Below are 27,891 nucleotides of genomic sequence, written 5' to 3'. Positions count from 1 at the left end.
TATGATCTGGTCCCAAGGATCTTCTTTGCTCTGTGAACAGGTCCTGCTTTTCCGTATTTGTGAGTCTCTGCTTAGGGACTTTCGTCTTCTCACCTGGTAGACTCCTGTATTCGTTTCTCAAAGAGGCTGTAACAAAGAACCCACACACTGGGCCCCTAAAACCACTGACATGGATTGTCCCAGTTCTCAAGGCTAGACATATGAATTCGGGGTGTCCACAGTGCTGTGCTGTCTCTGAAGCTGTAGCGGGGCAGAGCCTTCCTTTTCTCTTTCTTCCAGGTTCTGGGGACCCCAGGGATTCTTGAGTTTGTGCGACTTCATTCCACGCTCTACCTTTGCCTTCCTCACAAGGCCATCTTTCATCTGCAGCCGAGCCTTTGCTTTTTTTCCATAAGGACATGAGTCGTGTTGGGTTATGGCCCACCCTCCTCCAGTAGAACCCCATGTAACATCTTCCCAGACCCTATTTCCAAATAAGGTCATGGTCACTTTCAGGGACTGTGCGTTAGGACTTCAACATCTCTTCGGGGGGTTGGGAGTGGGGAATACAACGTAACCCAAATAACCGCTGAGCATCCTTGTAGGCACACATCCCTCCGACACAACATCCCTTGCACATTTTTACCCTGGATATGCTTCAGAAGCAGCACAAGGATCAAGGGGACAGGATCCATGAGATAAAGGTGTCCACAATCCCACCTATTCCCTTCCTTCCTAAGGAAATCACACATCGGTGTCAACTGCAGATTGTGTACACGAACATGAACTTTGAAAGACTCCTCACCTTCTGATTTTCTACTTCACTTGGTTGTAGAAGAAAAATAACTTTGCCATTTAACAGACGTATACCTAGAAACAGCGTCTTTCTGGATGGCACTGCGTCGCCTCATGGAAATGTCAGGAAAGCAAGAAGATAGGAAGACTGAGCCCTCCCCCCAGTCAGAAGTTGCCAATTTTATGTATTTCCAAAAAATATATGTAGAAGCCAAGGAGTGGGGTCGGGGAAAGAACCGTGAGGCTTCAAAACTGCTAACTTCCCAAATCAGAGAGAATCACATTGGGTCCCTGTGGGTCAGAACCGACTCGCTGGCACTTAGCAGCAGCAGCAGCAATGACCTTTGAACTTGGTACCTTTGTTTATGGAAATTAGCTTTTCTCCTTATTTTAAAGGTACTTAAGCAATTCAAAATTTTATGCTCTAACACATGAACTATTCCTTTCTACTTTGTATCACCTGATAATTTGAAAATCTTGCCTTTTACGTCTCCACCAAAATATTGATAGAAATCTAGGACAATATATTACCAAGGAGAAATCTCAGGATACTCACCTAACTTTAAGATTGTAGATATTACTAGATAATATAACTTGGGGAGTGATTTTTGTATAGCCATTCTGCTATCCAACTTCTGCCTCTTCATCTTGTCCATAAGGGCATTGATCATGCACTTCCCCGTCATACATTTCTGTTTGGATTCTCTTTTTTTTCTTTTTCTTTCTCTCTCTCTCTTTCTTTCTTTCTTTCTTCTCTTATATCTTAGGAGATCATATTGAGTTTTCTGGCTTAGGATGCATCAAAATGCAAATATAAGTTGCTTCTCTAACTTGGACCTCTCCCCTGAACTTCAATGTATAAATCAAAATTGCCCCCAATGACATTGCCATCAGAGCCCCTAACATTCATCTCCTAACATTAAAACATGTAAAAACAAAGGTTTGCTTTATACCCATCTCCCCCTCAATCTGCACTTAACTAAGATTTCCCATCCTACAAATGGTGCCTTCCTTTCTTTTGTTGCACAGCCTACATCTTTGAGTCATCCTTGGCCCACTTCCCAACCCCATAGTCACACAATCAAACAGCAAAACTTGTGGACCCTGCCTTTGAACACATCCAATATATGACCGAATCTCAACAATTCTATTGCTGGTTCTAGTCACCATCATTGTTTTAGTGTAACTCCCATTTGGATTCACCGTTGCTTCCTAAGGTCTGCTTCCACACAGCAAGATCGCTGCTGTTACTTTCTTCTCCAAACCCTCAGTGGCTTCCAAGGAAGAAGGAAATGTTGTAGACTTGGATGTGGTGATAATTGTGCAAGTCTTCTTGATATGACTAAAATAAAGATCCTCAGTGGCTTTGTGTCTCAGAGCACAACCACAGCCTCCATGGCCCGACATTTAGTTGCTCCTCTTGGCCCGTCAGCCCTCCTTTTCTGACTACTCTTGTCTTCCCTCCTGCTGTCTCTTCTCCAGCCACTCTGGTCTCCTTGTAGCGTGTTCCCCCAGTTCAGGGCTCCAGCTTGTCGGCCCTTCTGGAATACTCCCTCATCCCCACCCCCACCCCTTCACCAGATTCCCATCTGCATGGCTCATACGCCAATGTCACCGTAGCCTTTCATGATCCATGCTACCCCTCGCTTCAATGTTAGTTGTTGCCCTTGAATTGGTTTTGATGACCCATGTCAGCCTCGTGTGATACAGAGTAGAACAGCTCCATATTTTTCTTTTCTTTTCTTTTTTTTAGTGCAATTTTAATGGAATCAGCTCACCAGGGTTATCTTCTGTGACACTTCTGGGTAGATTAAAACTGCCAACCATCAGTTTAGCCGTAAGAATATATAAGCTGGTCATGCCATTGAAGGACCTCTCATTTCTGTTCAAGCCACTGAGGAGCTTGCTTGATTTTACACATGTTTTACACACACGCGCACACACACACACACACACACACACGCACAATATACATATTCAGCTTTTCTTTTTCTGGAACTATAACTTCATGTATATGAGCATTTATTTCTAAGCTGTTTTCTTTTCAATGGCTGACGCAGAGTGGAGAACATAGGAGGGACTTAATAAATTTGTACTGACTGGATTCATTGAATAGATGAAGCAGGGAGTGTCACACACACTGTTAAATCTTAGGTGAATATATTTACATGTAGAATAATGATGCACATAAAGACAGTTTTAGTAAAATCAACATCATTCAAGAATTAAAAAAGAATGGACTTCTTCCCAGAAAAAATGAAGCTTCTAAATTTAAATCTGGCCACCTTAGAAGTCTAAATCCAAAGCATTTGCAATAGGAAACGTGATTCGGCACGATTCTCTGATTGTCAGGCCAATCCAGAGCTACTCCGGGGCCCGATCTGGCATGTAATGCCAGGGCACGTTCACCAGCGGGAGATGAAGCGCATACTAACAAAGACATAGAGCTGTAGGGTTTAATTATATTTAAATTAATGCAAGAAGAGTCTGAAGAGCTCTTCTTCTCTGACACCAATTAGGAGAGAGAAGCTTCTAAAGAATAAGTCATCTGCCGAAGAGAGACTCGTAACTTATTTGACTCTTTAATTCTATATAAATTCTCCAGGTTATTTTGACTTTGTTAAAACATCATGCAACCCTCCCCACCCCCGACCTCCCCCCGCCCCCGCTCACACATCACAAATGCTGTAGAAGGCAAGAGCCTAGATTCTGCAAAGAAATGGACACAGTTGCCTTTTGATTACTTGTGAGGACCCTTGCCTTGAACAAGTCGACTTGGCTGATGATGCTGAAGTTCACATCAATGGCGAGGGCAGACTGCATTGTAGAGGGCAGGGTCTCCAGCAGATCAGACTCATCTTAGGAAAGATCAACACATGAGTTCACAAAAGCAGACTCCTTCATAAAACAAGTCACTAAGTATAAATAGAAACATTTTCAAAGTCAAGGAAACAAAATGCCAACTCTTTTCGATCAACAGAAGATGCATCTAAGGCTATCTATCAGTTGGACATGCGGACCTAATCACAATAGCGTGAATGTGTCCGTTAAAGAAAAGACATTTCAGTTATGGATGACATATGCATTTCATAATTCTAGAACATATTTTTTGGATAGAATTTAGATATGGTGCCTAATGATCATGGGGCAAAGGCTAGGAATAAACGGGGCCTGAAAGAGGGTCCACTCCTTGCTTTCTGATTCGACTACTTCTCTCCATCGTGTCTGGTGGGTGGCACAAACAGCAAGTGCCACGTGGCATTTGGAAGCTGGCAGAGCTTTTTCATATTTATTATCTTATTTAACCCACACAGCAACCACAGGGGTAGGTATTCATTCAGCTCATTTTGCCAAAAGAAAACAGGAGAAGAAAAATCACGGAAGCTCAGAGAGGCTGTGACTGTGCCTAGTTAGTAGGCAGCTCAGCTGGAATAGAATCCAGGAATAAATGTGCTAAGCGAGTAAATTTGAATCATTGTTGTTTACTTGCTTATGAACTCAGTGATCAATACGAATACTTTAAAGATTTTTCTATATGTGAATTCAGCTGAAATGATAGGCCTGCAGGCTAATCCAATGTTCCATAAGCAAAACTGCCTATTCTTAATATGGAATATGCCAAAGGCTTCCCACTTGATTATTGTTGATATTTGTCTTACATTCAGGAAAATTGCTATTTTGATTTCAATATGGCTTCTAAAGATGAAACTCCTCTGTAAGACAACGGAGTTGCTTGTTTCTGAGGGCTCTGAACCTGCTCTGTAAGCAGCAGTAAAACTCCAGGCAGAGAGGGAAGGGGCCTGCCGTCCGGTGTCTTTTCTCCCCATGAAGTGCCCCTGGCAGGAACTGGAGGAGCTCAAAATAGAGGCTCGGAGCTTGGGTGACTCTGGACTTAGAGAGAAACTCAGAACGTAGGGGTTGGAGTCTCTGACCCGTGGAAGGGAGGTGGGGAATGCGTGCTCTGCAACAGCTAGTGGATCTCTCTTTGCTGTTAGGAACCTTGGCTATTTGAGAATTGCAATTTTCTCTTTGGAGGAAATGACATTTTGGCTTCACGGTGGCATTAATTTCTATTGTCATATGGTAAAGAACAAGCTAAAAGTTGAATTTCATTCTGGTAACTACTAGACCAATCTCTAGTGGTTGCATGTTGGGCTACTAACTGCAGAGTCCGTGGTTTGAAACCACCAGGTCTCCCTTGGGAGACAGATGGGGCGCCCCCCCCCCCCCAGGGGTTACAGTCTCTGAAACTGACAGAGGAAGTTCTAGTCTGTCCTACAGGGTCACTGTGAGTCAGAATCAACTGGATGGCAGGGAGTGATATATGTTTACATCAGCATTTTGGTACTAATAACAGACAAAGAGTCCGGGTGCTACAATGATGAACTACTAAAGGTCGGTAGTGCTAACCCGACCTACCAGCCACTCCAAGGGAGAAAAGAACAGGCAGTGTCCTCCAGTAAAGATGGTAGCCTAAGAAACCCGATGGGGCAGCTCGCTCTCAGTCTTACAGGGTTGTTGGGAATTGGAATAGACTCCACAGCACCGCCACTAGCAAATCATAACCCAAACCAAAGCCATTGCTGTGGAATGGATTCTGTACCCATCGCGACCATACACACCAGGGCAGAACTGCCTCATAGCGTTTCCCAGGTTGCAAATATTTTACAAAGAAGACTGTCACATCTCTCTCCCACAGAGCAGCTGAGGGGTTTAACCACCTGACTTGTTACTTAGCAACCTAGCGCTTGCTCACTGCGCCACCAGGCTCCGTCTTTAATCAAGAATAGACTTCATTATTTCTTCTGGATCTGTTGGAAGCAATCGAACCTGCCAAGGCAGGATGGGAGTGGTCGGAGAGATTGCTCTTCTCTCTGAATGCTGTGATCTGGGAGGGATTGTGATGTTGTGTGAAAGAGGAAGGGTTTTATAGGAGAACTGACGAAGCAGCTGGAGGGGCAGTTCTAGTGCAGGCTTTATGCCTTTGGTCCAATGTCTTCATGAAGAACCTCCATTTCCTCGTGTCTACAAAGAGATTGATAACACACTTTGCCTGATGTCCTCCTCCTCCATCATTTTCTTCGGGAAGATGATATGAACCTGGCATCAGGAGTCACTGAGTAAAATCTGCTCTTTACCTCTCCAGGGTTTTCATATGTCGCATAATATCTTATGCTGGATATGTAAGAAAAAGGATCCCATAGTATAAAATTCATGATTTTAAAGGTCACTGAATTAATGTTATTGTTGCTTGTGGAGTTTAAACAGCTTTTGCTTCTATCGTGCAAATATTTTTTTTATTACATTACAGGGTGTATAGGCTTTGAATCGGTCATTTTCCAGGCCTACCCAGCATTCTTTGAGAGTCCCACGTGTATTCATACCAAATCCGAACCCGGTTCTGCACAGTTTTGATAATGGAGTAGGTGTTCATGTAGGCAATGGTCTGATCCATGCAGACCCGGAAGTTATTCTGATTGGCTCTGGCAGCCCCAATGACATCTCGCATCTAAAACACAAACATGGTCATTCCACACCCAGCAGAAGAATGGGATAAGCTATAAAAAGTTCAGTTGAATTTAACTGTTCTCACATGATCAGTTCTCTTCCAACGCAATGAATGATTTTGAACACATTGATATCGGTTTCTAATTTTACCTTTTCCATAAAACATTGGGAAAAGCCATACCTTCTCACTGTCCCAAGAACGATATAAGGCCCATTTTGCCCATCACATGATGTTCTTGTGAGGACAGCAGTCACCTAAAGCACACACATCTCTTTTGTACATTTGTATAGTACTGCAAAAATGTTAGCTGATAGTTAGAAAACCATATAACTTGTTCTTATACAGGAGTGTGCAATGAAAATTGAGCAATTACCTGGCAGAATGGCGAGTCCCTTTTGGTGAGTCTTGCTTTGAAAGCATCCTTCACAGGTTATCCAGTGTGGATAACAATATAGACTCCATTCATCCTGAAATTGCAACCTCTGTACTTCCCTTTGTGTTGTTTAGACAGATAAACTCAAATCTCATCATGCTTAAGGCAAGTATTCAGCAGAAGTTGAAATGTGCTGAAATTACTGAAGCATCATCTGGTGCTGTGACAAGACTTAAAGAACTGTCAGGTTTAGTTCTGGGATGTTTATAACCCAGCCATAAAAATCCACTCTGGGTTAAAAGCTGATCTTTAAGGGCTCAGCACAAAAAATATGTATAGTTCAACTCTTCCTCTCCCATCGAGGGGGAGAAAGTGGCTGTAAATTTGCCTTGACTGTGGGTTTATAATAGGGAGGAAAAGCAGGGCCATACTTTCACACCTTCAAGACTTTGCTCGTTCATTCTAGAAGCTGAGCTGTTTCTGCTTACAGACAAACTACTCCTTCTTTGAGATTCAGCTCAAGTGACTCTTTTTTTGTGGCATAATCCTCAGTTTCCATCTCCAGAGTTAATGGACTCTTCTAATCATCAGCCGCCTAGGGGAGGTGTTCTATATGCAGTCAAACGGAATATGTCTTTTTGAGTCTCTAATTTACTCCTCAATATTATTCCAAATATCTTTCAGCAGCCTCCATTGCCAGATCCCTTCTTTCCAAGCTCGCTAAATTACCAAGACACTCATAGCTTGGAGACTTAAAACGTTAGTATAGAGTAGGAGCTTGAGTAAACTGTTATGTGTGACACAGAAAGCAATGAAAAGCATTATTGTTCAGTACTGGGTAGTGACAATAATCTGAACATTTATTAGTTTTTCTTCAATAATGTTGACCTGGTGGTGTAGTGGTTACAAGTTGGGCTGTGATATGCAAGGTCACCAGTTCAAAACCATCAGCCACTCCTTGAGAGAAAGATGGGGCTTTCTACTCCTGTAGACATGTACAGTCTCAGAAACTCACAGGGGCAGTTCTACCCTGCCCTATAGGCTTGCTATGAGTTGGCATCATCTCATACTAGTATTATTTTCAATAATGTTGGGTTGTTTTGCAGTGGGGATTGTGGAAGACCTGTGATCCATGATGTGTTTCCAAAGGGCCGAGGAAGTGAGGATGTAAGAAGAGAATGTCTATATGCGTATAAGAGGAAGGGATATCATGGCTTACGTATTATGAACAGGTCCAGGTGTGGTCGTGTGTGTGGTGGTATGAAAAATATCGAATACGTGAACATTTTGTCCCAGGGCCTCTCACTTTTCGTTTGGCTTCTTTCTCCACATGCTGTATTCACTACAGCTCTTGAAGGCCCTAACCTCCATCTTTAGCCTCATCCTCTTCCCTGTGCTCTGGTCCCACATTAATGCGACTTGGTATTTTCCTGTTTGTGTTGAACTCATGTTCACGATCAAGGCACGGTGGTGTGGTGCATATAGCAGCACTTGTAAACTATCCATTTATGTGTAAATCACCTAAAGATCTGGTCCAAATGTAGGTTATTACTCAGTCCATCTCAGCGAAGGTCCGAATTCAACATTTCACGAGTGATGCAGATGCCAATGGACATCCCGTGAGTATACTTGGGGGGCAAGAGAATTAAACTGCGGCTAGAATTTTTTTTTTCAGTCTTGTGAAAATTGCCTTGGATTAAGTAAGTGTTCAATACATTTTAGATATAATAATTCCCATAAGTATTATTATTTATGGCCTTGTAATTTCCTAATTGTACAAACCAACAAAGGAACAAATAAATCTGCTTGGGAGAAGTCCACCAAGAATGCTCCTTAGAGGTAAGGATGGCGCGATACTGCATCTCACATGCTTTGGAAGCATTGTTAGGGGAGACTAGTCCCTGGAGAAGGACATTGTGTTTGGTAAAGCAGAGGGGCAGTGAAAAAGGGGAGGGCCCTGGACAAGATGGACTGACACAGTGGTTGCTACAATGGGCTCAAGCATAAGAATAATTATGAGGATGGTGTAGGACGGGGCAGTGTTATGTTCTGTTCTACACAGGCCGCCATGAGTCAGAATAGACTTGATAGCGCTTAACAACATCAACAACAACAACAACAATGATGCCTCCTAAGTTTTTAAAATCAGAGTTTCCTCATTGAATGAAACATTACATGTGATGTGGCTACACATAGTTGATATAAGAAAATTTATGACGTAATGTGGTTTTTACTCTTTACAGCCAATTGACTTGAATTGGAATTGTCTGTAGGACATCTTCCTACTTCTCAACCAGTGTTACCACAGGTTCCCCATCAATGGATAATTATATCTTATACCATTGTTGACTATGGGATGTCCATCTTCCTGCAGCTCAATTTATTTCAAGTAAAGCCTTCTTTAGAGTTGGTGCCCCTCACCACTCCATCAGCCCGTTCAGACTGGGTTGTCATGTTCCTGGACTAGTTTGCTCTCTTTAATCTGGGCTTTCTACCCCTGGTATCACTGGCTCCAATGTATATTACATGTCAACTAAGAGTTCTTGAATCTCCTTTCTCAAAGTCCTCCCCGACTGATCCTCTTCTTCAGGATCAAATCCAGCGTCTTGCACTTAACATGGAGAGCTCTTAAAACATTTTTACTTTTACCTCCGGCTCTAACTTTGTATGTAGCCATCCTCTCCTGCAGTTGTGCTGTATCTTTTTCTGCTTCCCCAGCACATCTTAGCCTTCATCCCTGCCGTCTTCTCACACCCTGTTCCTCAGCCTGATGGACCGAACAGCTACCAGTAATCCTACTTTCTTTCTGAAAAATATAGTTTCAGTGCATCCTCCTTGATGCATGGGAAGCCTCGTGTTTTCTAAAGTAAGAATTTTTAATCACTCCTCTGTTGCTCACCGTGGCTGTAGAATTTGAATTTTGATTACATATTCGTAAGTAGTTCCAAATGATACAAACAACAGTTTTTATTATCAAAGCTTGTTAAAGCCTGAATTTTAAGCATAGCACAGTAGTATCATGAATAGGAGAACAAATAATTAATCATTTATCTAGTGGGAATAATCATGTCATGATTTAACCAAACTCATCACCCAGCACACAAATCTCAACAACGCTTTGTTGTTCCCTAACATGTGGATTGCAAAGTATCACTCAAAGTACAACTTCTAAAGATGCTGTTCTATAGTATTTTTTCATGTGTATTTGGGAATTCACAAAGATTTGGGGCGATAGCCCTTTCCAATGACAGGAACCTTGTGTTACACTTATGTAGGTACGAGGGCGATTCAAAATATTTAGTGAAAAATGGGATTCGAAAATAATGGAATTTTTCCACAAACTTTTTGAAGCCCTCTAATATTTATTTTACTTTTTTCAGTAGACTGTGATTCCTGGAGAATAAGGGCAAGCAGATGCCGTATTAAACATTGAATAATTAGGTATTAATTATTTGGGACGGCACTTGGCAACCTCTGGCTTTAATGACCTCTGAAGTCACTTTTTAAAGTCACTGACTTAGTAAAAGTATTTGAAGTTTAAATAAATAATAACAATTTTGAGGTGTATGTGTGTGTGTGTGTTTTTAAAGGATGCCCAATTAAGAAGTTAGCTTATAAATTTAACTTTCTTTGGGAGCCCACATTAACTTTAATTGTTGACAGGTCTTCTTAGTGTAATTTGTAACTCGTCTAGATATTCAGTATTCATCGAGATTCTACGCTTGGCTTTGAGAAAATGCAAACGAAAGGGTGGAGATTATTGTAGCCCAGATAGGGAGATGATCAGTAAACCTGGGCAATAGAAGAACAAATGCCGTGCATCGAGAGGCACATGTAACACACTCACATACACGCACTTGGCTCCAGTTTCCACTGAGTCACCTGACAGATTTCATGTTTTGAAAACCGCGAGGCAATGCTGACTGAATTCCCTTTAATTCATTAAAAGAGAAAGGGAATCAGATCGAGTTTGCACAAGATTTCCAAAGCCTTGTTAGCCTTTCAAAAGCCCCAGCGCGCTGCAGCTAGTGGAGGGCCTTTCCACGTACCTGACCAATTAAGCTCGAGAACACGAAGACTCCCAGGAAATAATTCAAGAGCTGAAAAGCAATTTCAAATGTATTTTGTGGTTCTGGAAGGCCCCCGATGGTAATTAAACTCCGAACTGCCCAATAATAGCATCTCAGGTACCTGTGTCAAGAAGAGATACAGTTTGCATTTCACTCTAGCATTGAAATACTGCTCTGCTTGGACTACTGTGCTGAGTTATAACAAACATTCTCCTAATCAACATTTTCTTGGGACGGGCAGCATTGGCAAATACGATGGTGCAATATCAATTTCACAAATATTATCAGATGGCTGAAAAAGAAAACCCACTTGCTGTGAAACAAACCACCCCCAAATGTACTGTAATAACCACCACCATTTTATTAGCCTCATAGTGTTGGGGGCCAGGAGTTTGTGAAATGCCCAGAATCGATAGTGTGTCTGCGCTCCGTGCTGAGGGGGCCCTCTTCTGGGGGAACTTGACCGGGGCTGAGTATCTGGCTCTTTGTTCTTGCCCTTGACTGGGGTTCTCTGTTCTTTTCTACATTCTATTTTCTCAGAATGCCCCGTGGGGTTTCTTCCTTCATATATCTGTGCTGGAGTGGACATGGTTCAAGTGGTGGCTGGCTGGGTATTCCTCCCTGGCCATGCAACTTCTCTGTGTGACTAGCGTGGACTAGCGTGGCGGCCTCAGGGTCAGTGGACATCTTAACATGGCGGTGAGTTCCCTCCAGAGCAGGACCTGTACAGGCAATTCTGAAATTCCACAACATCTTAATCCACTGGCGCTTTCTAGTCATCAAAGTACGCATTAAGGTTAGCCTAGAATGAGGGGGATGGAAATTTGTATCTACCTTTATTGGGGAGCAGACAGAATCTTAGACCATCCTGAAATGACCAAAGTAGTGTTTTGTGGGCATGTTAGAGATCGAATATATTTAGGGGAGATTCTTTGGCACTTCCTGTCCACATGATTATACTGAGGGAAAATAGAGCGGAGGAATATCATCCCTATCTCTCCTGGCCACATTCGATAAGCCCCCTGGCACACGTGGCAGAGGCCAAGGCAAGCGGGACTCCATCAGAACAGGGCATCACTCTAGGGCAGCGGTTCTCAACCTGTGAGTTGTGACCCCTTTGGGGGTTGAATGGTCCTTTCACAGGGATCACCTAACAGGGGTCCTCAAACTTTTAAAACAGGGGGCCAGTTCACTGTCCCTCAGACCTGTTGGAGGACGGACTATGTTTTTTAAAAAAAAAAAACTGTGAACAAATTCCTATGCACACTGCCCACATCTTATTTTGAAGTTAAAAAACAAAGGGGCAAAAACACCCGGTGGGCCGGATAAATGTCCTTGGTGGTCTGCATGTGGCCCATGGGCCATAGTTTGAGGACGCCTGGTTAATACATCCTGCATATCAGATGTTTACATTATGATTCATCATAGTAGCAAACTTACAGTTATGAAGTAGCAACGAAAATAATTTTATGGTTGGGGGTCACCACAACATGAGGAACCGTATTAAAGGGTTGAGGCATTAGGAAGGTTGAGAACCACTGCTCTAGAGTGTAAATTAGTAATCTACATAGTTATTTAGTATCAAAGAAAAGCAAGTTTTATTTCTTTTTAGGGTCATTTTTGTAAATATATGTACCACTCAACTTTTGCCAATTCAACATTTCACAAGTGCAAATTTATTGATGGCAATAACAATTGGCTATACAGTCCTACCCCTATCAATGTAATATTTCCATCACCATCAACCTTCCCGTTCCTGGTAGTAACTGATAGTTATTTTTCTCTATATATATATTTGAATTTTCATGTCTTTTTATATAAGTTAAGTCATACAAATTTGTCCTTTGGTGATGGACTTACTAGTCTGTGCAAGAATTCTATTATCTTTAATTCTGTTTTCCCATGAACTTTCTGAAGTCCACTGTCATTCCCTCAGGATAAAGTCTCCCAGCCCCATCTATATTGTGGCATGTATCAGGACTTCATTTCTCTTACTGGCTGAGTAGCATTCCCTCTTATGGATGCACCACCTTTTATTCCTCCACTCATCTGTTGAAGGGCATTTAGTCTCTTGCTACGTTTTGGCTAGTGTGACTAATGCTGCACGTCGCTGTAGGAGTCTCTGTGTTCAAGTCTTTTGAGTATATACATAGAAGTGGAATTTCTGGGGCGTAGAGTAGTTCAATTTTTAGTTTTATATTTTAGGAACCTCTACACTGTTTGCCACAATGGAAAACATTTTACATTCCATAAACAATGGGCAAGGGTACACATTTTCTCATGTCTTCGCCCACATTTTCTGTTTTGTTTTTGTTTCTTTAAACTTAGCCATTCTACTTGTAGTGAAATGATAATCTCATTTTGGTTTTGATTTGCATCTTCCTGATAGTTAGTGATGTAGCTAGTATCTTTTCATGTGTTTGGTAGCCATTTGAATGTCCTTTGTGGTGACATGGCCCATTTTATGATTGAGAATGTCTTTTTGCTGTTGTGATGGTTTTACATAACCTACTGATATCGAGTATGAGCCTGCTAAGAACAACCCTATAGGATAGGCTATAACTGCCCCATGGGTCTCTGAAGCTGTATATCCTTATAGGATCAGAAAGCCTCACTTTGCTCCCATAGAAGCTGGTGCGTTCAAACTGCTGACCTTGTGTTTAGCAATCCAATGCATAAAGGACCACATCATCAGGGCTCCTATTATTACATGTATTTTAGTTATTATAGAGAGCCACTGAATTTTACTGGTGACTCTCTGGGGTGTTTGGGGACCCTGTGCAATGCTGGGGTGATAGTCATATGTGTTCCCACCTTCTGAGGTGCCCCATGTGCACTGAGAACACAGTTGCATTTGCTAAGATAAGATTAGTCCCAAATAATTGTTTGTGCTTAGAGCAATTTTATCACAATGTTATTGTTATTCTATGCATGTTATATCTCCTTGCCTCATTAATATATAAAGCTGTACTTTGGAAATAAAATTTGCCTTGGGATCATCAGTCCACTGGTCACTCTTTTTCTTCAGGTCGTCCCTCACTTCAGGTCCAGACCTCTGGACGGTGACAGTTATTAGCTGTAATGGTTGGCTGTATGGTTTCCAAAGATAGTTTTCTAGTTAATAGTTTATCTTTTCACATCCAACAAGTCGTTTTTAGTGAATAGAATTTTAAATTTTTTTATGGGATCCTGTGTATGTATTTTGTTGTTTGCTGTTTATACTTTGATAATCTGTTAGAAGCTGGACCCAACAGTACTGCCCTGTCTTTTCTTCTAACAATTTTATGATTTTACTTACCATATATATGAAATGACTTAGTATGACTCTTTTATCCATGTTTTTGAACGTACCAAATGACTGGGCGGAGCCATGCAAATAGGGTGTATGAAACGCTGATAGAAGGTTTTGGTCAATTTTGCCTGATGACCTTCAAGAAAGAGAGCAACTGGTGGAACACATGGGAGCTGAATCTTTGAGAGGGAGGGGCAGTGAAGGCAGTAGGGGCCAGAGAGGCAGCATCAGTTAGAGCCTGACACAGAGCGGAGGGGTAGCGCCGAGACCATGATGCAGAATGGTGAGCTTCCTGGCCCGAGATCACATGGCCAAGAGGGAGACCAGAGAGAGACACAAGCCAGCATGGTTGAGAAGAGGCAGACTGAAGAACTGTTTCTGCAGCATTTTCTAATAGTTAGCTTTCCTAATAAATTCCATGATTGTGAGTCCACCGGCTGTAGTAAGGAATTTTCGAAGTAGAGAAGTAGAGTGCCCTGGGAGGAATGGTTAGTGTCAGAAAAGGGTAAAGAAGGATGGAGGGTGGAGACCTGTCCGATCTATGCCATGCAGCACTTGGCCTTGGGCTGTCATTGAATGAGCTGGCTTCTCCTTTGCCCCGCTGACGCTGGATGAAGTCGGATGTGGTCTCTACTACACCATTTCCTCAGGTCTGTAATCAATTTTCCGTTTATTTTTTGTGTCTGGTGTGAAGAATAGATCGAGTTTCCTTTTCCTCCAGGGGGAAATCTAATTTTGCCAGCATCATTTAATGAAGAGACTCTTCTTTCCCCATCGAATGGACTTAGCAACCTTATTTTAAAAAATCAGCTGACTGAAAATGTCTGAGTTTACGTCTGGACTCTCAGTTTTATTCCATTGGTCTGTAGGTCCGTGGTTATATTAGTAACAGCTTATTTTCATTACTGTGGCTTTAAATTATGTTTCAAAATCAGGAAGAGTGAGTTTTCCAAGTCTGTTCTCTTTCAACATTGATGTAACTGTTCAGGGCCTTACAGAAAGGCATTTAGCCTCATGTGGACTTATACTGACCACTGTGTAAAATAGACAGAAACACTGTCCACCTTACAATTATTGTATGCTCGCGTCCGTTGTTGCAGTTGCTATGTTAGTCTATGTCACGGAGGCTCCTCTTCTTTTTCACTCATCCTCCACGTTTCCAAGGACTGGTCTCTCCTGATCACATCCAAAGACAAAGGTTTGTCATCATCACTTCTAAGGAACATTCTGGCTGTACTTCTTTTCAGATAGATTAATTTGTTCTTTTGGCAGTCCAGGGTTCTTTTAATATTCTTCACCAACATCATAATTCAAAGGCATCAGTTTTTCTGTGATCTTATTCATTGTCCAACTTTCAGATGCATGAGGCAAGTGCAAATACCATAGCTTTGGGCAGGCACACTTTAGTCTTCAAAGCACCAGCCTTGCTTTTCAACCCAAGAAGTCTTATGCAGCGGATTGGCCCAATGCAATGTGCACTCGCATTTGTGCACTTGGCTGCTGCTCCCATGACCATTGACTGGGGATATGAGCAAAATGACTTCCTTGACAACTTCAATCTTTTCTCCAGTAATCATGATGTTGTTGATTGGTGCAGTTGTGTGGAGTTTTGTTTTCTTTCCATTGAGTTTTAATCCATATTGAATATGTAGTCTTTGATCTTCATCCCTAAATGTTCCCAGGCCTCTTCCTTTTCAGCAGGCATCTGCCTATCACAGGTTGTTAATGCGCCTTCCTCCAATCCTGATGTCATGTTGCTCGTATAGCCTAACTTCTGGGATTATTGGCTTAGTGTGAGGAGCCTGGTAGAGTAGTGGTTACACATGTGGCTGCTAACTTAGAAGTTAGCAGTTTGAAGCCACCAGCCACTTCTGAGGAGTCTCAGAAACCTACACGGGTAATCTTACCCTGTTGTATAGGATCACTATACTAGACGGCAGTGAGTAGAGAGATTAAATGTGGTGGAAGGATGCAACCCTGATGTACCTCTTTCCTGATTTGCTCTTAGCTTCTACTCACTCATTGTCATCCACTTGATTCTAACTCTTAGTGACGCCATGGGGCATGATTGTCTCTGTGAGTTTCAGAGACTCTTAAAGAAGTAGACACCCTCACCCGTCTCCCTCCAAGCAGCCAGTAGGTTCAAATGTTGGAGCTCATGGTTAGCAGCTCAATGAGTGCCCCGTTATGCCACCAGGGTGCCCTGCTCTTGATTTAGTACCTTCCCAACGTCCATTGCACTATCTGGGGTGGGCACAGAAGAGCAGCATCTTGGGCAGAATTCTGCCCTAGTCAGGCTTCTAGTTTTCATGCAGGTGTGCCATATATATGGATAGCCCTTTACTGTGTATTACTTTTTGAACAAGTTGGCCTTTTTGACAAAATAGTTATTGTAAATAAACAGTTGGTGTTTCCAAAGGAGGAAACAATTTTAGTTGAATTTCATATTTAAATACAAACAAATTTAAATGGAAATCCCTCATTTTGAAACTTGGTACTCTTTGAAGGGCATGGCTTTTAAGTTTTATTTGATCTTTTTCATCTAATGCTTATAGGAACAGAAAAAAAATTCTCTGAGAGATTTAAAAAGCATGGTACCAAGAGAATAAGAACACTACCTCTCTACAATTTTTCCCCAGTAGATTTTCTTTTACTTCTTGCTACCACAGGAAACTTGGTTCAACTTGAAGAAGCACAAAATTAATTTTATAGTTTGCATTTTGAACTTTTCATATTCCAATTTGCAATTTGCCATTACCTGATTTATTTTGGCCACAGGGACTGGGTCTGTAAGTCTCTTGGAATTAAGGAAATTTGTTGATCCCAATACTAAGAATGGATTTTTCCCTCTGTAAGCCCAATTGCATTACACACATAAGGTTAGTGTCTCCTGCAAGATCATGATAGTGTGGGCATTGTAGTGTTAGTGGAAAACAAACATAAGAATATTTTCATTCTCGTTTTCTTATTTATGGGTATTTAAAAAATAGCGATGAAATGTGAAATTCTGACATGGTTTTCCAGACCTGAAGTGGTAGCCTGGAACTGTTTCTTTTTCAAGGTACTATGTTAATTGGAAGTTTTCTGCCCTGATGATTTGAGGTTTATTTTAGGCTTCTCTTCCCACTCCTGTCTCGCACACAGACAGGCACAGCTGAAGATAAGATTTGTAATTTAATTAGATGGCATCTTATTGATTTTCTAGGATTACCTTAATTAGCCAAGTGTGTCCATCTCTAATATCCACACCACCAATGAGTATATCTTTTCAAGGAGACCCTTTCTACCTGCCTGATTTAATGCCTGAGCTATTGAATAGGTACTCTGAAATCTTAAGGGGAAATGCTTTCAGCATGCTCCGAGTTAAACCAAGTGGAGGTCTGGTGGCACAGTGGGTTATGCATTGTGCCTCTGACCACAAGGTCAGCAAGTCAAAATCACCAGCCACTCCTTGGGAGAAAGAAGAGGCTTTCTATTTCTGAAAAGATCTAGAGTCTCAGAAACCCACAGGGGCATTTCTACTCTTTCCTATAGGTTCATTTGTATCAGAATTGACTACAGGCCAACGGGACAGTTAAAACAAGGATAAGTTTTACATAAAACCATAAAACAAATAGTGTTAAAGTAGAAATTATTTCATTTGAAAAAAAAAAGGTGACATGCAACTTTCCCTCAACGTTTAATTAGGAAAAGGTTAACACACACACACACACTCACACACACACACACACACACACACACACACCCACTGGTGTGCGCTAAGGAGCTTTGGTCCACTGCTGTTTTTGCAAGTTGATTGCCAGCCACTTCTTTCACTAGTTCGATCAGTGTCTGCTATGTATTGGATTATGTTCCCCCAAAATATTGGTTGTAAACCATAACCTCTAAGTATGTGGAAAGGAGCATTGGTGGCACCGTGGGTTATGTATTGGGCTACTAATAACAAGGTTTGCAGTTCAAACCCATCAGTTGCTCCAGGGGAGAGAAAAGAGGCAGTCTGTTCCCATAAAGTTTTACCATCCCTGAAACCCTGGGAAGCAATTTTACTTTGTCCTATAGGGTCAGTATAGGAGCCCTGGTGGCATAGTGGACTATGCACTGAGATGTCCGACACAAGGTTCACATCCACTAACTGCTCCCCAGGAGGAAGATGAGTCTGTCTACGCCCATAAAAGTGTAGTCTCAGAAACCCCAAAGGGCAGCTCGGTCGCTATGAATTACAATCAGCTAGATGATACATCTGTATCTATAGCTATATCTATCTATCTATAGATATATATATACCACAGGTAATAGTATTATATACCATATATATATATATTCTGTGGAGTAATCCCATTTTGGGGATAGGGTGCTTTCTTTGTTATGTTAATGAAGCCTTACCAGTGAAGAATATGTTTTATTCAATTTAATTTTATTATTAGTACCTTTTTATTGGGATATACTTCACAAATCATGCAATTTAATTGTTCAGTTATACTAAGAGGCTTAGTGCAATCGTCGCCACAGTCGATTTCAGAAGGCTTTCTTCTTGTGCTCATTCCCATCACTGCCCCACTTCAGCTGGTCCTCCCGTGCCGTGCCCTTAGGGAACTGTCAGTCTACTCACTGCCTTTACAGATATGCCTCTAAGAAGAGTAGGTGGGTTTTAATACAGAAAACCATTCAAAATAGCTGATGATAGTGAAAAATAATTTATATAGTGTTGGAAATATGCTAATAAAAAGAGTAATTCTAGAGCCATTTATAGGTATTATAGATGTGAGTTAAGTAATTCAATTACTACTCAATTAATGTGAAGTGTATTGTATGAAAAAAATATGTCTAGATTCTAGAGAATAGAGACTCCTTAATAAAACTGTTAATGAATAGGGGAACTTGCATGAAAAAAAAGGAAGTAAGCAAACAAACAAAAACTCAACCACAATGACGAGACAAAACAGAAAGCAAAATCCATTCAGAAAAGCATAAAGTATTAAAAACTGAAACAACTTTAAAATGTGTCAAAAGAGAAAGCAAATGTCAAGGTTCTGCGTTTTAACCTGACTACATTTGCCATCATTGGCAATACTGTCTGTCTGACAGCAAGGCTATTCACATCCCTCGACTGTGGTCAGAAGGAATTCAACAGAGGCTTAATTCATGTGGGGACCCTGCAAATGGATTTTGGGTTTTCACTGTCGTAGATAGCCTACTGCAAACAGGATGCTCACAATTTAAGCTCTGATACCATTTCTTCTTTCAGATTTGGATTTTGTTATTCACAATCCTTGGATCACACAGGCTGGTGTGCTTCTTCCATGTGGACTTGGTTAATGCCTCACTTAGATGGCTGCCTGCCTTAAGACAAACCTTTAAGGTACCAGATGCTGTTCTTTCTGAGCCTGGCACAATCTGGATTCTTCACCACACTTTGTTGTAGCATCCATATATTCAGTGATCTCTTCATAAGGGTGGACAATGAGCAGGGCCATATCATGAGAACTAGTTTTTCTTAGATTGGGGACAGAGCTAAGTGGGACCTCAACATCCATTCTTATATCTATGGATTATATGTGTTTCTGGTTCACTTTAGAGATATCATTACTATTTTATGATATGGCTCATTATAAATCATCCCCCTGGGGCATAAGGGAATTCTATTGAGAGTTTAGTTAATTTAGCCAATGGTATAGAATTTAAAACCCTTTGAAAAAAGGAAATTTTGCAAGTATAGGTTGGCTACTAATACAATGCATTGATTTTGATTTGTACAGATTAAACTCTTAAGTGGCTGGACACTAATTATACAAACAATGGGGTTTGGTGATGGGGGAAACTTTCAATGGCACTCATTCACATGGGCTGAGCCATGTCTACCAGACTAATACGTCATAAGAAAGCCACTAAAACCCTACACTTACAGCCACTGAGTCGGTGCCAGCGCACAGTGATCCTATAGGACAGGGTAGAATTGACCTTGTGAGCTTCGGAGACTGTTACTCTGTAGGAGAGTAGAAAGCCCGTCTTTCTGCCAAGGAATGGCTGGTGGTTTCAAACTGCTGACCTTGTGCTTGGCAAGCTTAACTCATAACCACTGCACCACCAGGGATCCTCTAAGAAAACAAGGAGGGCATTGAAATGGTAAATATATGGTAGTCCCTGGCCACTATCTCTCTGGCCTGTAGGGTGTGTTTTAAACAAATCAATTTTAAAACACAAAAGAAAAGATTTAAGTTTAGGCAAAGAAGCCAACAAACATACAGGCTGCATGGAGCTCCCCAAGCCCACTCACTCTAGGTAGTGTGTCATTCTGTAAGGCATTGTGTCTCTCTTCCTTCGTCCTAGAATTGCTCTTTCCCAAGTCTGCTGTGAGTTGCCCTTGAGAGTTATTCTAGTATTTTCTCTTTCCCAGTAAGGAAATTTCCTTATCGTATTCTTATCGTCATTTCATTGCAGCAGAACATAAGTGATGTCTAGTTCATAGTAGGCCTTGAATCTTCCAAAAGGAACTGTCACTATTGAACAGCCTAGTGGAATTCTGCTGTTATTAAATTCTGATTCTACTGCGCTAAAGTTTTCAAATGATCTCTCTTATTTTTGAGATGCTTACCTACCTAATTGTCAAGTTTAATTTATGAACCTTGTTATTCTCTAAGTGTTTAATTGAGTTAGTAGTAATAGCTGACTCATAAACCCATAAAACCCTTCAGTGGTAAACTAATTAGCCACTGCACCTGCCCTCCAAAGAATTAACATTGCTCATGACTAACAGTCAGTGTTGAAGTTATTAAAAGTTATCTTACCACTCCATTGTGTAAAGCAGAGACTTTTAAACCTTCTGATCATGCCAAGACTGAGAAATGTGCTTCACGGGTCATCCTAGGACACACACACACACACACACACACACACACACACACACACACACACACACAGAATAAATGCTCATGAAATGATACTAGTGGGTTGGATATTGAGCTGCTAACTTCAAGGTCAGCAGACCAAATCCACCAACTACTCGACAGGAGGAAGACGAGGTAATCTGCTCCCATAAAGATTCCGTTTCAGAAACCCTACATCGTGACACTATGAGTATTTTCCAGTAAATGCTACCCTCTTTAGGTGAAAAGCATGACAACTTACTAAAATGTTTCCATCACACCCTAGTGAGCTGTGGAGGAGCTCTGGTGGGGCTTAAGTGTTCTCCGTGAGAGAAAGGTATGGTAGGCTGCTTCTGCGGTGCTTTACAGCCTTGGAAATGGGATGGGGCAATTCTACTCTGTCTTTGAGGGCCTCTCAGAGTTGATATCAACTTGAAGGCAATGGGTTTGAGTTTGGTTGACTTAATGGGTTGTGAAGGATGCCTGGTGGCACAGTGACATAGCACTTGGATGCTAATCAAAAGGTTGGTAAGTAGATCCCACCAGCCTCTCTAAGGGAGACAGATATGGCAGTCTATTCCCAGAAAAGGAGGAAGCACTTCAAAGAGATGGGTTGACACAGGAGCTGCAACAACGGGTTGAACTACACCAATTGTGAGGATGTTGTTGGACTGTGCTGTGTTTCTTTCTCTTATGTGTGTGATCAATATGAGTCAGAACTGAATTAACAGCACCTAACGACAACAACATTTCTATAATGAATTAACAGCACCTAATGACAACAACAATTCTAGGCTTGCAGCCTAGGCAACTCACTTGGGCAGTTATAGTCTATCTAAAAGTATCAGAATGATTTGGAATCAAACAGATGGCACACCAGAACAATAGGTGGCAACCTGCAGCTGGAACAATATTGGTTTAAGAAAACACAAGGAAACCAAAAATTTCAGAGAAATGAACATGCTATATTTTTTTCTAAATGAGAACCTACTTGTTTCCTTCACCATTATACACCCACTTGGTTGTGCCAAATCCTTCATAGGTTGAAGCCCAGTAATAAACACAGGCGTTAATGTGCAGGGTAAACATCAAGTATCCAGTTGTCCGAATGACTCTGTCAAAGACAATGAAATAAAAGTAAGAACACACGTTGTTCCAGAACGCAGCCTATTTACACAGTTTCCTTTTTTGGAAAGTGTCCATCAAATCCCTTTGGCTTAGGTTTGGGACCCGTTAGCTCTCATTAATACTGTACAGGATGATGGTGTTGTACGTTTTCTGACCACTGTGTCTTGACGGTGTGTAAAGAAAGAAAAGGAAAGGAGCCCCTTCTCTTTTCAAAGATGGTCTGAGTCAACTCTGTGAAAGACATGGTCTCTCGGCCAGCTCTTCAGTTCAAGCCCCATCGCATACGCCAGAGGGATGTGAGCGGGGATCTCTGAGAAGCTCATGAGGCTGCATGCTACGCTTACCCATGACTGGAACAAGTGCACGAGCTTTAGGGTAGGGGTGAATTGTGATGAGAGTAAAGTCAACTTGTAGAAGGACGTGCTTCTCCACTGGCTCTGACTGAAATAGGCAGTAAGCTTGATTATTATTATTTCAGCTCTGTATCATCTAAATCTCGAGACTTTCGTATTTTTATTTCACTTTAAAAGCATCCATATCTATAATGATTGGTCTCTACCCTTTGGAGCAAAAAAGAAAGAAGGACGTGAAAGTCTCAAAGAAAAAACGAATTTACAGAACAAATATTCTGCCTCAGCCTGGAGACTTGAAGAATAGATGGTGTCTGTCTACCACCACTGGCCATTCCAATCAGGGCCATAGTAGATGGGCCCTGGTAGCATGGGAGAAAGATGTGGATCAGAAAGTCAGGCTCCTAAAAATTCAAACTGAGACAACACAACAGCAACAAAATGCTATCAAAGTCCCAATAACAACAATTAAAAAACAGAAATGAAAACGGACTCATTAGCCGAGTCGAGACTGGAGGGCTCTGTGAGACAATTGCTTTGAGATGCTCTCCAAACCTTGAAATGAAATGAACCCTCGAGGCCACCTTGTAGCTAAAGAATAGATTGGCTCACAAAATAATGGCTATCATCCATAATTAATGGATGTATTTCTTTTAAACATCACCTGTAGGAGAAAGATGAGATTTTTTACTCCCATAAAGAGTTACAGTCTCAAAAACCCACCGAGGCAGTTGTACTCTGTCCTGTCTGGTCACTATGAGCCAGAATCAATTAGACAGCAGTGAGTGAGTGATATGAGACTGTATGGTAGGCAAGTACTTATTTTAAAACTTTAAAAATGGTGAATTAGGTAAAGGGTTACAGAGCAGATCATCTATTTTACACTCAACAATTCATACACATTTTGTCTCATTCCTCTATTGCAATTCCCTCCCTATACCATCACTTACTGAACTTTTTTTTGTTCTCTGTTTCCATCCCTCCCTCTTTTGAATCCTCTGAAGTTTGTCCTTGGATGGTTGGTTATTCTAACCCGGGGGTGAGTTCATCTCCACACATGAGAGGTGATTAACGGCCGTAGTCTTAGGGGTCCCACCAGCCTGTACCCAACCAGCAAGCCTGATTAATTTTATGATTTTGAGTTTTTCCATAAGTTTCTCCAACTCTATGCAATTCCTTCTAATATGATCTCTTTCAGAGCGCTCGGGAGAGGAAGCCAGGCATCATCTTGTTCTTTTGGTGTCAAGTTTGTGGAGACTGATGTCTGCAGGGTGCACTATTTGACTGCACCAATTGCTTCCATATGTCACTTGATTTTCATCACGTCCCTTTTCTTTGGATGGGCAAGACCAGTAGTTGCACTTCAGGAGGCTGCTCATGAGCTTTTACGATCCCGTTCTCTCTCACCAAAGGAGGATGTCTTTCCACAGTGAGAAAGGCAGAGGACAGAGAAAGTAGATCCATTGAAGCGGAATGACCAGAATGGAAATAATGAGAATGTTCATGCTTTGTGAAGAACGTAAGTAATGTCATTGAAGAATTTGTCTGGAGACTGTTGAATGAGGACCGAAAATGCTGTGCAAACCCTCACTCATACACAAACTATTATGATTAAAACAAGTTTCCCAATCAATTTTAGGACACAAACCTGTGTTTTATATAGCACCCCCCCCAATTCTAAAATTTTCCATTTTTCTTGAAAAAGCCATGCCACGTCTCCAAAACGTTTTCTAAAAATGCTAACTTTTGCTTCTTCTCTCATTCTCAGCCCCCCACAGTACCGGGTTCTACTTTACCTGTAGATATATGCCTTGCCCATCATAGACTCGAGGTGATGATTAAATGCAAAAAATGAGGTATACTATGTAGAAAACAAACAAAAGAAATTCAAAGGTATTAGTCTTATTTAAACAACATTATGTAAAGTAGATCTAATTTATTTATTTATTTTAAAGCCCAGGACCGATTTAGTGGTATTTTCCTCTGTGTCATTTATTTCAGCATAGTGTTGCTACAAGTTGAAATTGACCAGACAACAATTTTAATTTCTTTTTTGCATAGGAAGGTGTTTGGTAAAATTTCAGGGCTCCTTGCTTTATTTCATGTCTATGCTTTAGCTGGTAGCATAGTGGTTACGCATTGGGCTGGTAACCTAAAGGTCAGCAGTTCAAAACTACTCCCTGCCCCGTGGGAGAAAGATGGGGCATTCTATTCCCGTAAAGAATCACCGTCTTGGAAACTCGCAGGGGCAGGTCTGTGCTCTTCTACATGGTCTTTGAGTGAGTATTGACTCAATGGCATTGAGTTTGGTTGATTTTTCTAGCTATAATTTGTAATGCTGGCAGAAAAATTAGTTTTAGAAACATTGTTAAGTTTTTCTTCTTTTTAAAAAGCATATAGTCCAATTTTATTTTACAAGAACTAAAATAGAATCAGGCTGTCCAAAATAACAATAAAACAAGAAAAGTATAATATAGTACATTGAAGCATAAATAGGTGTCAAGCCTTGTTGTGGTACACCAGCATGCTTTTCAAGCAGTTTGCATTAAACATATGTTTATTTCAACATAAGCTAAAGTCCAGTATGTATTAGCATTGGTTGGCTATATTTTACAATATATAGTGATTCAAATGTTTAAGGATTCTATATGCATCTAATCTAAACACGGTTGCTATTTTGATCCAGGTCTTCTGTTCACATCTACTACCACTACTTACATTTTCACTGCTCAGTTGTTGGGGACTCATTCACTTTTCCACTAAAGGAACAGCACAAGTCAGTGGCAAGAGCTGGAAACCAAATCCACTAAACCTACTGACTTCTAGTCAACTCTGACTCATAAAGAGCCTCTAAAGGGTTTCGGAGACTCTAAACTTTTATAGCATCATCTCTCTCCTGCAGACTATCTGGTGGGTTTGGACCAGCAGTCTTCTGGCTGGAAGCCCAATTCTTATTCCATGGTGTCACCAAGGGCTCTTTAAAGAGCTTGAAACCTAGAGCCAAATAGTCACTCCACCCCTACCATTTATTAACTGCATGAACTTGGAAACGTCATTTAACCTGCCTGTATCTGGGCTTCATCATCTGTAAAATGGGGATAAGAAGAGAACACACCTCCAAAAGGGTTGAATGTTTACACAAGTTAATCAAATGCCTAGTGTAGGGCCCGACATAATAGAAAGCACCATAGATGTTTGCTATCATCATGGCCCAAGTTGCTAGGAGTTTTGTCTTTTGAAAAGTGAGGGTTTATTGTATTATTTGCATCACTTTAAAGTTGTATCTACTACTAAACTATATATTACACATCGAGTCATGGAATATAACAGATGGAAGAAATCTGAAACTAATGGATCTCACTGTAATAGAACATTTGACGTTAGAATATAAATGTTGTCATTATTTAATTAAACATATACAGAAATAGCTTGCTTATCCAGAATTTTGGTGTATAAAAAATCTCACAGATATTAAAATGAATATAATTTCAATTATTGGGAACTTGTTTACTGGGTTCCTTAATAGAAGTTTGCCTGAAGGGATGTTTGTAAATTTAACTTAAGGGTTTACTCTAGAGAAATTCAGCACAGTTTTAAAAAGTATGATGAAATATATGCATATACTTAACAACACAATTATTTCAATAATTTCGTTCCAACCTTTCAGCATATATAATTCACTGACATTCATTATTATGCTCATATTTCATCATCCTAATTGGAAACAAGGTTTACTTTTTCATTTGTAACTTGGAGACATAAATAATATTATTTTCCATAAAAAGCTTTGGGAAAACACGACAACCCTATAAGTAAAATGGCTTCACTCAGGGACTATGAAAAGAAGATTGATAGGTATTTCAAGAGAAACCCAGGCGCTGTAGGGTTTGGACACCATCAAAACCCAGTTGCCATCTTCAGCTATTCCATGACTCTGGCTCATGATTGTCTCATGTGGGGCTGATTGCAACTAGGCTTTACTGGGTTTGTAATGACTGATTTTTCTTTTCTTAAAATCATTTTATTGGGGGCTCGTACAACTCTTACCACAATCCATATGTACATCCATTGTGTCAAACACATTTGTACATTTGTTGTCATCATCATTCTCAAAACAGTTGCTTTTCTTCAGCCCTTGATGCCAGCTCCTCATTTTATTCCCTCCCTGTCCCCACCCTCTCTCATGAACCCTTGATAATTTATAAATTATTCTTATTTTGTCATGTCTTGCACTGACTGATGTCTCCCTTCACCCACTTTTCTGTTGTCCATCCCCCAGGGAGGGGGTTATATGTAGATCCTTGTAATTGGTTCTCCCTTTCTACCCCACCTTGCCCTTACCCTCTTGGTATTACTACTCTCATTACTGGTCCTGATGGGTTTATCTGTCCTGGATTCCATGTGTTTCCAGTTCTTATCTGTACCAGTGTACATGCTCTGGTCTAGCCATGTTTATAAGGTAGAATTGGGATCATGATAGTGGGGGGATGAAGCATTGAAGAGCTAGAGGAACGTTGTATGTTTCTACATCTTGCTACACTGCACCCTGACTGGCTGGTTTCCTCCCCGCAACCCTTCTGTAAGGGGATGTCCAGTTGCCTACAGTTGGGTCTTGGGTCCCCAATCTGCACTCCCCCTCATTCACAATGATTTGATTTTTTGTTCTTTGATGCCTGATACCTGATCCTTTCCACACCTCGTGGTCACACAGGCTGGTGTGCTTCTTCCGTGTGGGCTTTGTTGCTTCTGAGCTAGATGGCCGCTTGTTTATCTTCAAGCCTTTAAGACCCCAGGTGCTATATCTTTTGATAGAATGGCTGATTTTTCATGAGGAGAATATCAGGTTTTTCTTCTGAGGCATCTCTGGGTAGACTCAAACATCTAACTTTTTGGCTGGCAGCCATGTTTGTTAACCCTTTACAGCACCCGGAATACAACACCTTGCTGCTGTTGTTAAGTGATGGAAAATTGGTTCTGACTCTTAGCAACTCCATGGCCCCTATACCAGCCTAAAAACTGTTGCTTTCATAATCTCTCTCAAAATCCATTGAAGATACTTAAACATCATGTTTTAAACTTTTTATCAGGTAGTTGAAAAGTCACTTCTTCTTCAAAATGCTTTCTGGCTCTACATGTCCGTCACTTGTTTGAGCCATTCCGCCTTCATGTGAGCTGACCTTATTTGTCTTTGAGACATGGCGGTGTTGCTGAATGTGTATTTCACTGGTGTTGGTGTGTGAGTTAGTTAATTGTGTCAACCTGGCCGATAATCACATGTGGGGCTAATTGAAAGGCGGAGGGATAAATGGGTGGTGAGCTTTGCCTTTCTGGTTCTCGGGTCTCTTGTTTTGTGATAGTTGCACCGGGTGCAGCTGCCTTAGCAGTTCCCTGCTTCAGCTTGCAAGATTGACTTCATACAAGACATCCCCAAGGAGAAGCTACATGGACCTATCCCGATGCAGCCCTGGGTGCTGGAGCAGCCGTGTGGAGACCCCTGCTAGTGCTGAGATGCTTATTCGTTCATTGACTCAG

General features: G+C 41.2%; 1 protein-coding gene across 1 annotated transcript in view; it reads right to left on the bottom strand.

Annotated features, from left to right (window-relative positions):
* CNGB3 (cyclic nucleotide gated channel subunit beta 3) overlaps positions 1–27,891 on the bottom strand; it is a 104,573-nt gene that overhangs the window by 50,489 nt on the left and 26,193 nt on the right. The window contains exons 7-11 of the mRNA XM_004697726.1: positions 24,156–24,220; positions 21,873–21,995; positions 10,706–10,847; positions 6,124–6,283; positions 3,535–3,632 (exon numbers count right to left, since the gene is read on the bottom strand). Coding sequence (XP_004697783.1) covers positions 3,535–3,632; positions 6,124–6,283; positions 10,706–10,847; positions 21,873–21,995; positions 24,156–24,220 — 588 coding nt within the window. The remainder of the gene's footprint in view (positions 1–3,534; positions 3,633–6,123; positions 6,284–10,705; positions 10,848–21,872; positions 21,996–24,155; positions 24,221–27,891) is intronic.

Source organism: Echinops telfairi, unplaced genomic scaffold (assembly GCF_000313985.2).
Source record: "Echinops telfairi isolate 266 unplaced genomic scaffold, ASM31398v2 ScPeMD7_1;HRSCAF=3_0, whole genome shotgun sequence".
Lineage (NCBI taxonomy): Eukaryota > Metazoa > Chordata > Mammalia > Afrosoricida > Tenrecidae > Echinops > Echinops telfairi.
This window is presented reverse-complemented; position numbering and strand designations above follow the sequence as displayed.